This window comes from Scyliorhinus canicula, chromosome 12 (genome assembly GCF_902713615.1).
Source record: "Scyliorhinus canicula chromosome 12, sScyCan1.1, whole genome shotgun sequence".
NCBI lineage: Eukaryota > Metazoa > Chordata > Chondrichthyes > Carcharhiniformes > Scyliorhinidae > Scyliorhinus > Scyliorhinus canicula.
Genome location: NC_052157.1, coordinates 63,141,209 through 63,157,953, shown reverse-complemented (window position 1 = coordinate 63,157,953; position 16,745 = coordinate 63,141,209). Strand labels below are relative to the sequence as shown.

Below are 16,745 nucleotides of genomic sequence, written 5' to 3'. Positions count from 1 at the left end.
TCAGGGATTAGCAGCCTGCACACAGACCGGGGGGGGTCAGAGAGTCGGGGGTTAGCAGCCTGCACACAGACCAGGGCTTAGAGGGTCAGGGGTTAGCAGCCTGCACACAGACCAGGGCTTAGAGGGTCAGGGGTTAGCAGCCTGCACCCAGACCGGGGTCAGAGGGCCAGGGGTTAGCAGCCTGCACACAGACCGGGGGGGTCAGAGAGTCAGGGGTTAGCAGCCTGCACACAGACCGGGGGTCAGAGAGTCAGGGGTGTGGTGAGATAACCACTGTAGTTATGTGTACTTGCTGTAGGGGGATGTATGCCTGTACCTGTAATACAGGTTCCTCCGGTCAGCCCCTGCCGGCTAGCTCCGCCCACAGGGAGCTTGTGGATAAATATGTATGAGAGCTGCTCAGACCCTCAGTCTACAGTTGCGGATGGAGGGACAACATCGTACAGCAATAAAGCCTCTATTGTACTAGTCTCTCGGCTTTGAGTATAATTGTTAGCGCCACAATTTATTGCTGTACGATGTTGTCCCTCCATCCGCAACTGTAGGTTCCCCTTTGTCATCCCATGCCCAGATATGACGTCTGCCACCGTCATCAAGGCCCTGGATTCCATTTTCGCCCTGTTCGGTTTCCCCGACTATATCCACAGTGACAGGGGATCCTCATTCATGAGCGATGAGCTGCGTCAGTTCCTGCTCAGCAGGGGTATCGCCTCCAGCAGGACGACCAGCTACAACCCCGGGGAAACGGGCAGGTAGAGAGGGAGAACGGGATGGTATGGAGGGCCGTCCAGTTGGCCCTACGGTCCAGGAACCTCCCAGCCGCTCGCTGGCAGCAGGTCCTCCCTGACGCGTTCCATTCCATTCGGTCTCTACTGTGCACCGCAACTAACAGTACACCCCATGAACGTGTTTTTGCCTTCCCTAGGAAGTCCACATCCGGAGTGTCGCTCCCGACTTGGCTCACGACTCCGGGCCCAGTCCTTCTCCGTAGGCATGTCCGGCACCACAAGGCGGAACCCCTGGTGGACAAAGTACGCCTTCTCCACGCCAACCCTCAGTATGCCTACGTGGAGTTCCCCGACGGCCACCAGGACACAGTCTCGCTCCGGGACCTGGCTCCCTCAGGTGCCGATCCCATGCCCACACCCCTTCCAGCGCCCCCCTATTCGTCCCCATCAGGTCCATCCCTCATCCCCCTGCCCACCCTGGAGGACACGGAAGATTTTGGCTTGCTCTCGGAGTGATCCCGCCAGCAGCCAGCACCAACACCGCCAGCACCTGCACCATCGGGGCCATCACCGCCTGTGCCGACGTCACCACCACAGCTACGCCGATCACAGCGGAACGTCCGACCACCGATTCGGCTCAACCTGTAACCTGCTAACCGGATGGACTCTTGGTTTTCCTTGTTGGACCCTCTTGTAAATAGCATCCTTTGTATTAGAGTTACATGTCACCCCCGCCGGACTCATTTTTTACAGGGGGTGAATGTGGTGAGATAACCACTGTAGTTATGTGTACTGCAGTAGGGGGATGTATGCCTGTACCTGTAATACAGGTTCCTCCGGTCAGCCCCTGCCGGCTAGCTCCGCCCACAGGGAGCTTGTGGATAAATATGTATGAGAGCTGCTCAGACCCTCAGTCTACAGTTGCGGATGGAGGGACAACATCGTACAACAATAAAGCCTCTATTGTACTAGTCTCTCGGCTTTGAGTATAATTGTTAGCGCCACAAGGGGTTAGCAGCCTGCACACAGACTGGGGGTCAGAGAGTCAGGCGTTAGCAGCCTGCACACAGACCAGGGCTTAGAGGGTCAGGAGTTAGCAGCCTGCACACAGACCAGGGCTTAGAGGGTCAGGGGTTAGCAGCCTGCACGCAGACCAGGGGTCAGAGGGTCAGGGGTTAGCAGCCTGCACACAGACCAGGGCTTAGAGGGTCAGGGGTTAGCAGCCTGCACACAGACCAGGGCTTAGAGAGTCAGGGGTTAGCAGCCTGCACACAGACCGGGGGTCAGAGGGTCAGGGGTTAGCAGCCTGCACACAGACCAGGGCTTAGAGGGTCAGGGGTTAGCAGCCTGCACACAGACCAGGGCTTAGAGGGTCAGGGGTTAGCAGCCTGCACACAGACCAGGGGTCAGAGGGTCAGGGGTTAGCAGCCTGCACACAGACCGGGGTCAGAGGGTCAGGGGTTAGCAGCCTGCGCACAGACCAGGGGTCAGAGGGTCAGGGGTTAGCAGCCTGCACACAGACCGGGGTCAGAGGGTCAGGGGTTAGCAGCCTGCACACAGACCGGGGGTCAGAGAGTCAGGGGTTAGCAGCCTGCACACAGACCGGGGGTCAGAGGGTCAGGGGTTAGCAGCCTGCACACAGACCGGGGACAGAGGGTCAGGGGTTAGCAGACTGCACACAGACCAGGGGTCAGAGAGTCAAGGGTTAGCAGCCTGCATGCAGACCAGGGGTCAGAGAGTCAAGGGGTTAGCAGCCTGCATGCAGACCAGGGGTCAGAGGGTCAGAGGTTAGCAGGCTGCACACAGACCAGGGACAGAGGGTCAGGGGTTAGCAGCCTGCACACAGACCGGGGGTCAGAGAGTCAGGGGTTAGCAGCCTGCACACAGACCAGGGGTCAGAGTCAGGTACCGGGGGTCAGAGAGTCAGGGGTTAGCAGCCTGCACACAGACCAGGGGTCAGAGAGTCAGGGGTTAGCAGCCTGCACACAGACCAGGGACAGAGGGTCAGGGGTTAGCAGCCTGCACACAGACCGGGGGTCAGAGAGTCAGGGGTTAGCAGCCTGCACACAGACCGGGGGTCAGAGAGTCAGGGGTTAGCAGCCTGCACACAGACCGGGGGTCAGAGAGTCAGGGGTTAGCAGCCTGCATGCAGACCAGAGGTCAGAGCGTCAGGGGTTAGCAGCCTGCACAGATTGGGGGTCAGAGAGTCAGGGGTTAGCAGCCTGCACACAGACCAGGGCTTAGAGAGCCAGGGGTTAGCAGCCTGCACACAGACCAGGGACAGAGGGTCAGGGGTTAGCAGACTGCACGCAGACCAGGGGTCAGAGAGTCAAGGGGTTAGCAGCCTGCACACAGACCAGGGCTTAGAGGGCCAGGGGTTAGCAGCCTGCACACAGACTGGGGGTCAGAGAGTCAGGGGTTAGCAGCCTGCATGCAGACCAGGGGTCAGAGGGTCAGAGGTTAGCAGCCTGCACACAGACCAGAGGTCAGAGGGTCAGGGGTTAGCAGCCTGCACATAGACCAGGGGTCAGAAGTTAGCGGCTTCCAGACTGATGGAACCATCAATTCACTAGACACGTGCTTTAAGATATGAACAGTGGTTTTAATCTACTTACAACAGAGCCAGCCTGTTCCACGTTGAAATCTCGATGAACTGAACGACTGGCTCTGAGCATTGGTATTTATACAGTAGTCCAGGGGGAGGAGTTGTGGGCGGAGCCCTGTACAAACTCCTAAGCATTCCCAGCGCTACTCCCCCTAGTGGTCGGGCAACGCAACTGCGCTTATCAATGCATGGTCTCATGTATATACAATACAGTATGAATTACGGAGTTACATTCACCACATTCACCCCCTACAAAAAAAATCAAGTCCGGCAGGGGTGGTGGTTCATAAATTGAGTCTGACCGGTGGTCGAACTGTCCGCTGCGATCTGCAGCCTCTTGCGGTGGCTGGACGGGGGTTGTGGGTTGGGGTACGATGGCGGACTCCGGGGAAGATCTCGTCCGAGCTCCATACCCGTCTGGTTCGACTGGGGACTGGGGGCGCTGGGGGTTAGCCGGTGCGGGCGCGCGGAACCAATGTAGCGAGCTAGTGGGCTCAGGAGCCCGAGGGGGCGGCAGGATGGGGTGTAGGGTGAGGGGTGCATCTGTAGTGATAGAGGGGATGCTGGACCCAGCGGGTGCAAGGTCCCGGAGGAATACGGTGAACTGATGGCCGTCAGGGAACTCGACGAAGGCGTACTGGGGGTTGGAGTGAAGCAGGCGCACCTTCTCAACAAGGGGGTCAGTTTTGTGCACCCTGACGTTCTTCCTGAGGAGTACCGGGCCCGGTGTCTTCAGCCATGCCGGAAGTGAGACCCCCATGGTAGTGCCCCTGGAAAAACTAAAGAGCTGCTCGTGCGGGGTCTGATTGGTCGCTGTGCATGAGAGGGACCTGATAGCGTGGAGCGCGTCTGGGAGGACTTCCTGCCACTGGGAGACTTGGAAATTCCTGGACCGGAGAGTCAGTAGGACGGTCTTCCAGACCGTTGCATTCTCCCTCTCCACCTGCCCGTTCCCCCTGTGGTTGCAGCTGGTAGTCCTGCTTGAGGCAATGCCCTTGTCGAGCAGGTACTGACGCAGCTCGTCGCTCATGAAGGACGAACCCCGGTCGCTGTGCACATAGCTGGGGAAACCAAACAGGGTGAAGATACTATGCAGGGCCCTAATGACTGTGTGGGAGATCATATCGGGGCACGGGATAGCAAATGGGAAGCGGGAGAACTCATCTATGACGTTTAAGGAGTAAACGTTCCTGTTAGTTGAGGGGAGTGGCCCTTTGAAATCGATCGTGAGGCGTTCAAAGGGCCTAGAAGCCTTGACCAGGTGGGCCCTGCCTGGTCTATAGAAGTGCGGTTTGCAGTCCGCACAGATCGGGCAGTCTCTGGTGACGGCTTTTACCTCCTCAGTGGAGAAAGGCAGATTTTGGGCTTTCATGGCGTGGGCGAGCCGGGTGACCCCCGGGTGGCAGAGGTCGTTGTGGATGACTTTCAGGCGGTCAATCTGCGCGCTGGCGCATGTCCCGCGGGATAGGGGATCTGGGGGCTCGTTGAGCATCCCCGTTCGATACTTAATATCGTAACTGTAGGTGGAGAGTTCGATCCTCCACCGCAGGATTTTATCGTTTTTAATTTTGCCCCTTTGCGAGTTGTCAAACATAAAAGCAACCGATCGTTGGTCGGTGATGAGGGTGAACCTCCTACCTGCGAGGTACTGCCTCCAGTGACGAACAGCCTCCACGATGGCTTGTGCTTCCTTCTCGACTGAGGAGTGTCGGAGTTCTGAAGCGGATAAGGTACGGGAGAAAAATGCAACGGGTCTCCCTGCCTGATTTAAAGTGGCTGCTAGAGCTACCTCTGAGGCGTCGCTCTCAACCTGAAAGGGAGTGGATTCATCCACCGCCCGCATGACCGCTTTGGCGATGTCCTCCTTGATGCCGTCGAAGGCCTGGCGTGCCTCGGTTGACAGGGGAAATCGTGTGGCCTTAAAGAGTGGGCGGGCTTTGTCCGCATATTGAGGGACCCACTGGGCATAGTAGGAAAAGAAACCCAAGCACCATTTGAGGGCCTTGGGACAATGAGGGAGGGGGAGTTCTAAGAGTCCGGGTCCGGGTCTGGGCCCAGGACTCCGTTTTCCACGACATAGCCGAGGATGGCTAGTCTGGTTGTGCGGAAAACGTATTTCACCTTGTTATACGTGAGATTCAGTTTCTGTGCCATGTGGAGAAAACAGTGGAGGTTGGCGTCGTGGTCCTGCTGGTCATAGCCGCAGATGGTGACATTGTCCAAGTACGGAAACGTGGCCCGCAGCCCGTACTGCTCCACCATTCGGTCCATTGCTCATTGGAACACCGAGACCCCATTAGTGACGCCGAAAGGGACCCGGAGGAAATGGAAGAGGCGGCCATCGGCCTCGAATGCCGTGTAGTGGCGGTCCTCCGGGCGGATTGGGAGCTGGTGGTATGCAGACTTCAGATCCACCGTGGAAAAGAGCCGATACTGGGCGATCTGGTTTACCATGTCTGCAATCCTGGGGAGGGGATACGCATCAAGGAGCGTGAATCTATTTATGGCCTGACTATAGTCGACAACCATGCGGAATTTTTCCCCGGCCTTAACGACCACCACCTGAGCTCTCCAGGGGCTGTTGCTGGCCTCTATGATATCCTCACTGAGTAGCCTTCGGACCTCCGATCAGATGAATACCCTGTCCTGTAGGCTGTACCGCCTGCTGCGAGTGGCTATGGGTTTACAGTCCGGGGTGAGGTTGGCAAAGAGAGGAGGGGGGGAGATTCGCAACGTGGCTAGGCTGCAGATAGTGAGTGGGGTTAGAGTCCGCCGAAACTGAGGGTGAGACTCTTGAGATTACACTGGAAATCAAGGCCTAATAAGAGTGGGGCGCAGAGTTTGGGCAGGACGTAGAGCTGGAATTTGGCATAGCTAGCGCCTTGGATTGTGAGCGTTGTCCAGAGTGGGAGCCTGAAGCGAGGGAGATAGTTTGCTGCACGGGGAAAACGGGGAGCGAACACCATCTTACTAGATCTGGGTGTATGAAGCTCTCAGTGCTCCCGGAGTCGAAAAGGCATGGCGTGCTGTACCCGTTAATTTGGACCGTCGCCATCGGGTTTCGCAGATGCTTCGGGCGCGATTGGTCCAGTGTGACTGCGCTGAGTTGCGGGGTCGTCGGTGGCTCGATCAGCTGTGCTGGAGTGGCCCCGTGATGACTGCCCTCAGAGTTCGTAGTCGTCGAGGTGAGTTTCAGAGTTTGAAGGGGATGGATCCCAAGATGGCCGCCCCCATGAGTCGCACATGGCCGGCCGCATGGAGGAGGATTGCCAAGATGGCCGCCCCATGAGTCGCACATGGCTGGCCGCATGGAGGAGGATTGCCAAGATGGCCGCCCCCATGAGTCGCACATGTCGGGTGGGGGCGGAGTCGGCATACAGGCTGCAGCATTTCAGGGCCTGTGGGCCTGTGAATTCAGGGAACGAGTGCTTTGAGCCGTGGGAGGGTTAGAAGCTGGGTCTTGCTTCGCCAGACACACTCTGGCATAGTGTCCTTTTCGCCCGCAGCTGCTGCAGGTCGCATTGCGGGCCAGGCAGTGCTGCCGCGAGTGCTGATTCTGACCGCAAAAGTGGCAGGCTGGGGCAGCATTGTGGCTGGGCGCCCGCGCGGCGCAGGCCTGGGGAAGGCGCTGGTCGGGGGCCCATGACGGGGTCGCGGGGTCCGCGGGGAATGTGGTGAGGCTGCGGAAGGAGACCTCCATAGTGGTAGCAAGTTCAACAGTCGCTTCAAGATTTAGGGCCCCCTTTTCCAGCAGTCGCCGGCGCACGTAATTTGACCTAAGGCCCGCAACAAAGGCATCCCTTACAGCAAGTTCTCTATGTTCTGCCGCAGTAACCGCCTGGTAATTACAGTCACTAGATAAAGTTTTAAGATCTCTCAGGAATTCTGCGAGCGGTTCCGTAGGCCGCTTGCGGCGAGTAGTGAACACGTGTCGTGCACAGACTTCATTAACAGGCCTCACATACATTTTGTCGAGTAGCGCTAGGGCTTCAGCATTCGAACCGGCGCAGTTTAATTGAGTAGAGATTCTGTGGCTCACCCTCGCGTGCAGTAGGCTCAGTTTCTGCTCCTCCGTTGTTTCGGCTGTGCTTGCTTCCGCCAGGTAGGCTTTAAAACACCGCAGCCAATGAGAAAACATTTCTTTTGCCTCTGCATCCTGCGGGTCGAGTTCCAGTCGCTCAGGCTTGAGGGCTGATTCCATGATTGATCCTGACTGTTTCTTAAGTAGATTAAATTGATGGAACCATCAATTCACTAGACACGTGCTTTAAGATATGAACAGTGGTTTTAATCTACAACAGAGCCAGCCTGTTCCACATTGAACTCTCGATGAACTGAACGACTGGCTCTGAGCATTGATATTTATACAGCAGTCCAGGGGGAGGAGTCGTGGGCGGAGCCAAGGGTGGAGCCCTGTACAAACTCCTAAGCATTCCCAGCGCTACTCCCCTAGTGGTCAGGCAACGCAACTGCGCTTATCAATGCATCGTCTCATGTATATACAATACAGTGTGAATTACGGAGTTACATTCACCACACAGACAGATCGGGGGTCAGTGGTTAGCAGCCTGCACACAGATAGATATGATGTGGAGATGCCGGCGTTGGACTGGGGTGAGCACAGTAAGAAGTCTTACAACGCCAGGTTAAAGTCCAACAGGTTTGATTCAAACACGAGCTTTCGGAGCGCAGTGGAGCTTTCCTGAGGAAGGAGCTGCGCTCCGAAAGCTCGTGTTTGAATCAAACCTGTTGGACTTTAACCTGGTGTTGTAAGACTTCTTACAGATAAATAGATAGAGATAGAGAAATACAGCACAGAACAGGCCCTTCGGCCCACGATGTTGTGCCGAACTTTTGTCCTAGGTTAATCATAGAATTTTGGACACTAAGGGCAATTTATCATGGCCAATCCACCCAACCTGCACATCTTTGGACTGTGGGAGGAAACCGGAGTACCCGGAGGAAACCCACGCACAGGCGGGGAGGATGTGCAGACTCCGCACAGACAGTGACCCAAGCTGGAATCGAACCTGGGATACAGGTTGTACCTTGTACCTTGGGACAGGGCAGAGGGTCAGCAGTTAGCATGCTCTCAAAGGATCCCCGTGAGATACTGGGCCCATGAGGCAGTTGTAAAGAGGAACAGGGTGAGGAATATAGTGCAGAGAGTGTGGAGATGGAGAGAGAGGACTGGGATTCAGGATGCAGAAACGGAGTCAGTGTGGGAACTGAGGATGGAGAGAGAACGAATGGGAGGAATATGGTGGAAATGAAGAAAGTAAATAATCTTTTCTCTTTTCACTTACCAGTATTGACTGCCAGTAGAGACAACATTAAACTGAGAGATGTCTTCATATCCTGAACTCAATCCAGATACTTGCAGGATCCAGGCTGGTCAGATGGAGACTGAAAAACACAGCAATTAGAGAGATTGGATTTGTTTTCAAGTAAGGTCACTGTTGCAGCAAACACAGCATGCAGTTTGTACACAGCAGGATCCCACACACAGCAATGTTAGAATAACCCAGATCATCTGTTTTTTTTAGTGAGAGTGGTGAGGGGTAAATATTGGCTCCCAGACACCAGGGAGAAACCGCCCCCCCCACCCGCCCGCCCTCCCTGTGAGAATATCCTCCCTTATTCAGCCTCCAGAGGGCGAACTTGAGAGCACAAACCTCTGAGAGAGAGTGAATGCCAGAGAGAGAAAGAGAGAGAGTGCATGTCAGGGAGAGAGAGAGCAAGAGTGCGAATGTCAGAGAGAGACACAGAATGTCAGAGAGACAGAATGCCATGGAGAGAAAGAGTGAAAGTCAGAGAGAGGGTGAAAGTCAGAGAGAAAGAGAGAGTGAAAGTCAGAGAGAGGGTGAAAGTCAGAGAGAGGGTGAAAGTCAGAGAGAGAAAGAGAGAGTGAAAGTCAGAGAGAGGGTGAAAGTCAGAGAGAGAGAAGGTGAAAGTCAGAGAGAAAGAGAGAGTGAAAGTCAGAGAGAGGGTGAAAGTCAGAGAGAAAGAGAGAGTGAAAGTCAGAGAGAGTGAACCAGAGACAGGGTGAAAGTCAGAGAGAGAGAAGGTGAAAGTCAGAGAGAAAGAGAGAGTGAAAGGCAGAGAGAGGGTGAAAGTCAGAGAGAGTGAAAGTCAGAGAGAGGGTAAAAGTCAGAGAGAGAGTGAGAGTGAAAGTCAGAGACAGAGTGAAAGTCAGAGACAGCATGAGTGGATGTCAGAGAGATAGAGAGAGGGGCAGAGGGAGATAGAGAGAGAGACTGAGAGAAAGACAGAAAGAGAGAGAGAGTGAGAGTGACAGAGAGGAACAGAGAGAACGATAAAGAGAGAGAAGAGGCAGACAGGGAGAGAAAGAGAGAAGGCAGAGGACGGTAGTGAGAACAGAGATATTGAGTCAGAGAGAGTGTGAGAGAGAGAGATACAAAGAGAAAGAGAGAAAGAATTACCTCAGCATATGGCTTTTAGAAGTTATGTGATTGGTTTGTGTCAGTTAACAGCCAATATTATTTATCAATTGAAGGAGATGTCCAGGTTCCTGCGTGGAGATGTCTGATTGTTGGATGTATCACAGTACTCACCGTGGATTGAGAGAGAGCTGCTTATCCTGTAGATTGCTGCTAACTACCTCGTTAATGAACAAGCTTTTATCCTCGTCACTCTGCCGAGGAATCAGACATTCCCGGGTTTGAATCCCATCTCCCAACATTGCTGCCCAGGTGTGATGGAAACAGAGGCAACAAAACTCTGCGTACCATGAAGGGCCATCCGAATCTGTCAGAAATCCCAAATCAGCCAGCAAACCCGAATCAGTGAGCAATCCTGAATCAGCCAGCAATCCCGAATCAGCGAGCAATTCCGAATCAGCCAGCAATCCTGAATCAGCCAGCAATCCCAAATCAGCCAGCAATCCCGAATCAGCGAGCACTCCTGAATCAGCCAGCAATCCCGAATCAGCAAGCAATCCCGAATCAGCCAGCAATCCTGAATCAGCCAGCAATCCTGAATCGGCCAGCAATCCCGAATCAGCGAGCAATCCCGAATCAGCCAGCAAACCTGAATCAGCCAACAATCCCGAATCAGCGAGCAATCCCGAATCAGCCAGCAATCCTGAATCAGCCAGCAATCCCGAATCAGCCAGCAAACCTGAATCAGCCAGCAATCCCGAATCAGCGAGCACTCCTGAATCAGCCAGCAATCCCGAATCAGCCAGCAAACCTGAATCAACCAGCAATTCCCGAATCAGCCAGCAAACCTGAATCAGCCAGCAATCCCGAATCAGCCAGCAAACCTGAATCAGCCAGCAATGCCAAATCAGCCAGCAATCCTGAAGCCTGTCCACCATCTACATGGCAAAAGTCAGGAGTGTGATGGAATACTCTCCCCTTGTCTGGATAAGTGCAGCTCCAACAACACTCAATAAGCTCAACACCATCCAGGACAAAGCAGCCCACTTGATTGCTCCTCCTTCTACAAACATTCAAACCCTCCACCACCGACGCACAGCAACAGCCGTGTGTACCATCGACAAGATGCAGTGCAAGAACTCAGCAAGGTTCCTTAAACAGCACCTTCCAAACCCGTGACTACTACCATCTAGAAGGACAAGAGCAGCAGATACCCCACCACCTGGAAGTTCCCTTCCAAGTCACTCACCACCCTGACTTGGAAATATATCAGCCATTCCTTCACTGTCGCTGGGTCAAAATCCTGGAGCTCCCTCCCTAACAGCTCAGTGGGTGTGCCTACACCTCAGGGACTGCAGCAGTTTAAGAAGGCAGCTCCACCACATTCTCAAGGGTGGAGCTGAATGACCTACTTCAGTTCCTGTGTCTTATGGCAATTAGGGATGGGCAATAATTACTGGGTCTGGCCAAGAGTGACACCTACATCCTGCAAATGAATTTAACTGCAGCATTATCAGGTCTCTCTCTCTCTCCTTGTGGTGTTCAGGTCACTGCTCAGAGCCCAGACACGCTGTTCCCGTTCAAAACTCTGGGAGCTTTAATTCCTTGCTCACTGCCAGGAAAACATGTGGGCTGGAAAGTGGGACTTCGACTGGATCTCAAAATCACCCAAGAACCCCCACCCCATGGCTGAGATCATTAAGGTTGTGCAACCATAAATAGCTGATGCAGTGAGGTGTCAGGTTGGGGGCGGTGGGGAGCGATTGACTGCCCAGTGATAATAGAGCTTAAGGCAGTCTAGGAGTGAGAGTTTTCGTAGCCATGAGCAGGACGTTTTGGCAGCTTCAGTTGCGAGAAGCACCGACACTCTTCCATTCTCACCTTCCCTCCATCGATTCCTGCTTCTTTCCCCTCCGGCAAGTTGGTATTTCCCCTCTGACTCACCGGCCTCTCTCCTTACCACATTCCCTCAGGCCCCCTCTACGAGGGGCAGGTCAGCGGCTCGAGCCTGATGGACCCCCTCTCTCTCTCTCTCTGCATCCCCCGATGGACACACTCACTTACCTCTACCCGGTCCTGCTACCTCCTCCTCTGGCTCTGTCAGCCTCTCCAAGCCTTCCCGTCAGAGATAAACGTCGACACATCGAAGGTCGCAGGTTTATTTTAGGGGTCGGTCCAATCAGTGGGCAGGGATTCGCAATCCCTCCCCCGACACCCTCCTCCTCACTCCTTCACTGCGGTGTCCCCCACCCTCACCCACGCCCACGAGCGCACTCCTCCTCACGCTGAAATCTGACACGAGATAGAACGACATGAAGAGTCAGCAAGATGCAGCTGCCGATTGGCGTGCCAGCCAACAGGAACGTCAGCAGAGAGTGGACGGGAGGGTGGTTGCCTCGATAACTTTGTGTCAAAGATTGTGCACTTCGCAGGGTTTATTCAGTGGAAAGTAGACAGAAGCCTTTTTGTTAATCTCTCCCCTCATCCGATACAATGATACAGAATGTTGCATCGGAGTGTTCCACGAGCTCTGTGTCTGTGTTCACTGCAGGTAATGACAGCTCAGCACAAACAAGTTACAGTTGGGGCCTATTCGGTACTCTATATCTAACCCTGTGCTGTACCTGCCCTGGGACTGTTTGATGGGGGCAGTGTAGAGGGAGCTTTACTCTGTATCTAACCCTGTGCTGTACCTGTCCTGGGAGTGAGTCTATCTAACCCCGTGCTGTACCTGTCCTGGGAGTGTTTGATGGGGACACTGTAGAGGGAGCTTTACTCTGTATCTAACCCCGTGCTGTACCTGTCCTGGGAGTGTTTGATGGGGGCAGTGTAGAGGGAGCTTTACTCTATATCTAACCCCGTGCTGTACCAGTACTGGGAGTGTTTGATGGGGACAGTGTAGAGGGAGCTTTACTCTGTATCTAACCCTGTGCTGTACCAGTACTGGGAGTGTTTGATGGGGACAGTGTAGAGGGAGCTTTACTCTGTATCTAACCCCGTGCTGTACCTGTCCTGGGAGTGTTGATGGTGACAGTGTAAAGGGAGCTTTACTCTGTATCTAACCCTGTGCTGTACCTGCCTGGGAGTGTTTGATGGGGACAGTGCAGAGGGAGCTTTACTCTGTATCTAACCCTGTGCTGTACCTGTCCTGGGAGTGTTTGATGGGAACAGTGTAGAGGAAGCTGTCCCCTGTATCTAGCCCTGTGCTATCCCTGTCCTGGGAGTGTTTGATGGGGACAGTGTAGAGGGAGCTTTACTCTGTATCTAACCCCGTGCTGTCCCTGTCCTGGGAGTGTTTGATGGGGACAGTGTAGAGGGAGCTTTACTCTGTATCTAAACCTGTGCTGTACCTGTCCTGGGAGTCATTGGTGGGGACAGTGTAGAGGGAGCTTTACTCCGTCTCTAACCTTGTGCTGTACCTGTCCTGGGAGTGTTATATGGGCGCAGTGTAGAGGGAGCTTTACGCTGTATCTAACCCTGTGCTGTACCTATCCTGGGAGTGTTTCATTAGGGCAGTGTAGAGGGAGCTTTATTCTGCATCTAACCCTGTGCTGTACCTATCCTGGGAGTGTTTGATGGGGACAGTGTAGAGGGAATTTTACTCTGTATCTTACCCTGTGCTGTACCAGTACTGGGAGTGTTTGATGGGGACAGTGCAGAGGGAGCTTTACTCTATATCTAACCCTGTGCTGTATCTGTCCTGGGAGTGTTTGATGGGGATAGTGTAGAGGGAGCTTCACTCTGTATCTAACCCCATGCTGTACCTGTCCTGGGAGTGTTTGATGGGAACAGTGTAGATTAAGCTTTCCCCTGTATCTAACCCTGTGCTGTCCCTGTCCTGTGAGTGTTTGATGGGGACAGTGTTGAGGGAGCTTTACTCTGTATCTAAACCCGTGCTGTACCTGTCCTGGGAGTGTTTGATGGGGACAGTGTAGAGGGAGCTTTACTCTGTATCTAACCCTGTGCTGTACCTGTCCTGGGAGTGTTTGATGGGGACAGTGCAGAGGGAGCTTTACTCTGTATCTATCCCTGTGCTGTACCTGTCCTGGGAGTGTTTAATGGGGACAGTGTGGAGGGAGCTTTACTCTGTATCTAACCCCGTGCTGTACCTATCCTGGGAGTGTTTAATGGGGACAGTGTGGAGGGAGCTTTACTCTGTATCTAACCCCATGTTGTACCTATCCTGGGAGTGTTTAATGGGGACAGTGTGGAGGGAGCTTTACTCTGTATCTAACCCCATGCTGTTCCTGTCCTGGGAGTGTTTCATCGGGACAGTGTGATGCACGATGCATTGTCCAGAGACTAAGGTTGGATACAACTGTGGCTTTATTGCAGTAAGATGTGTGGCCTCCCACAGCAGCTGGCGAAATGGCTGCTGAATAGAGGACACATTCCTCCTCCTGGGCGGAGCCAGAAGGCAGGGGCTATGGGTGAACCTGTAATACAGGTCCTACCTTTCATCACCTAATATGGGTGTAACAGTGGTTTACCACATTCACCCCCTGTTAAAAATGAGTCCGGCGGGGATGGTGGGGACCTATATACAGTAGTGAATTTAAGTACAGTGTTTTATCAGGGGGAAATAAAATGTCCTTTGAAAGTCCGGTGCCAGTTAGAGATTCAACCGGTCTGGTGCCTTGACGTTCCACTGGGAGCGACGTCGCGGTGGCGGTGATGTCGATGCTGGCGATGTCGATGCTGGCCTGATGTTGGGTGACTCCGGCAGTGTGCCTAAATCCTCTTCATCCTCTGGCGTGGGCAGGAAGGAGGGATGGTCCTGGTGGGGTTAATGTTGGGAGCGCTGGGGGAGGGGAGGATGGCGCCTGGTTGGGGAAGTGTGTATGGGTGGAACCTGCTGGTGCCAAGTCCCTGAGGGAGACAGTATCTTGGCGGCCGTCTGGGTACGTCACATAGACATACTGGGCTTTGGCATGGAGCAATTGCACCCTCTCCACCAACAGGTCCGCCTTGTGGACTCGGACATGCCGACCGAGCAGGTCTGGTCCTGGAGCTGCGAGCCTAGTCGGGAGCAACACCCCGGATGTGGACTTCCTAGGGAAGGCAAAAGATGTTCATGGGGTGTGTTATTCGTAGTGGTGCACAGTAGTGACCAGATGAAGTGTAGTGCATCAGGGAGGACCTCATGCCAGCGAGAGGCTGAAAGGTTTCTGGACCGTAGGGCCAGCTGGACGGCCCTCCATACCGTCCCGTTCTCCCTCTCTACCTGCCCGTTTCCCCGGGGGCTGTAGCTGGTCGTCCTGCTGGAGGCGATACCCCTGCTGAGCAGGAACTGACACAGCTCATCGCTCATGAATGAGGATCCCCTGTCGCTGTGGATGTAGGCAGGGAAACCGAACAGAGCGAAGATTGTGTTGAGGACCGTGATTTTTTTTTAAAATTTAGAATCCTCAATTCATTTTTGCCAATTAAGGGGCAATATAGCATGGCCAATCCACCTAGCCTGCACATCTTTGGGTTGTGGGGAGGAAACCCACGCAAACACGGGGAGAATGTGCAAACTCCACACAGACAGTGACCCAGAGCCGGGATCGAACCTGGGACCTCGGCGTCGTGAGTTGAGGACCTTGATGACGGTGGCAGACGTCATATCGGGACATGGGATGGCGAAGGGGAATCTGGAATACTCATCGACCACACTGAGGATATATGTGTTGCGGTCGGTGGAGGGGAGGGGCTCTTTGAAATCCATGCTGAGGCGTTCAAAGGGGCGGGAGGCCTTCACCAGGCATGCACGGTCTGGCTGGTAGAAGTGCGGCTTGCACTCCGCACAGACCTGGCAGTCCCTGGTGACTGTCCGTACTTCCTCGACGGAATAGGGCAGATTGCGAGCCTTGACAAGATGGTACAACCGAGTGATCCCCGAATGACAAAGGCTGTCATGCAGAGCCCGGAGTCGGTCTACTTGTGCGCTGGCACATGTACCTCGGGATAGGGCATCGAGGGGCTTGTTGAGTTTGCCAGGGCGATACAAGATCTCGTAATTATAGGTGGAGAACTCGATTCTCCACCGCAAGATTTTATCGTTTTTGATCTTGCCTCGTTGTCTGTTGTTGAACATGAAGGCAACCGACCGTTGGTCAGTGAGGAGAGTGAATCTCCTGCCGGCCAGGTAATGGCTCCAATGCCGCACAGCTTCAACGATAGCTTGGGCCTCTTTTTCGACGGACGAGTGCTGAATTTCTGAGGCATGAAGGGTGCGGGAAAAGAATGCCACGGGTCTGCCTGCCTGATTGAGGGTGGCCGCTAGGGCGACGTCTGATGTGTCGCTTTCTACTTGGAAGGACAGTGTCTCGTCTGCTGCGTGCATCCCGGCCTTAGCGATATCGGCTCTGATACGGGTGAAAGCCTGTTGTGCCTCGGCCGTAAGGGTTAAAGTGGATGGACTGAATGAGTGGGCGGGCCCTGTCCGCAGTTTGGGACCCACTGGGCGTAGTAGGAGAAGAACCCAGGCAGCGTTTGAGGGCATTGGGGCAGTGGGGAGGGGGAGCTCCATGATGGGGTGCATGCGGTCGGGATCGGGCCCCAGAACCCCGTTCTGGACCACATTGCCGAGGATGGCTAAGTGTGTTGTGCTGAACACCCTTCTCCTTATTGTAGGTGAGGCTGAGGAGAGTGGCAGTGTGGAGGAATTTGGCAAGGCTGGCATCATGGTCCTGCTGGTCATGGCCGCAGATAGTGACGTTGTCTAGGTACGGGAAGGTGGCCCGCAAACCGTACCTGTCGACCATTTGGTCCATCTCCCTTTGGAAGACCGAGACCCCGTTGTTGACGCCAAAGGGAACCCTGAGGAAGTGATAGAGACGACCGTCTGCCTCGAAGGCAATGTATGGATGGTCCGATTTACAAATGGGGAGCTGGTGGTAGGCGGATTTGAGGTCTACCGTTGAGAAGACTCGGTACTGTGCAATCTGATTGACTATATCAGATATGCGTGGAAGAGGGTACGTGTCAAGCTGCGTGTACCGATTGATGGTCTGACTGTAGTGCACG

General features: G+C 54.3%; 1 protein-coding gene across 4 annotated transcripts in view; it reads right to left on the bottom strand.

The window, feature by feature from the left end:
• The window catches only part of LOC119974575 (fish-egg lectin-like), a 28,193-nt gene extending 16,304 nt beyond the window's left edge, over positions 1–11,889 (bottom strand). The window contains exons 1-2 of one of the 4 annotated variants that reach the window (XM_038813594.1): positions 11,799–11,889; positions 8,640–8,739 (exon numbers count right to left, since the gene is read on the bottom strand). In XM_038813594.1, the coding sequence (XP_038669522.1) occupies positions 8,640–8,688 (49 nt within the window). In that variant the 5' untranslated portion in view covers positions 8,689–8,739; positions 11,799–11,889. Of the gene's footprint in view, positions 1–8,639; positions 8,740–9,908; positions 9,983–10,983; positions 11,001–11,615; positions 11,636–11,798 lie in introns of those variants that run through there. The other 3 variants (XM_038813596.1, XM_038813597.1, XM_038813595.1) reach the window with 3 other exon arrangements.
• Between the last annotated feature and the right edge of the window lie 4,856 nt (positions 11,890–16,745).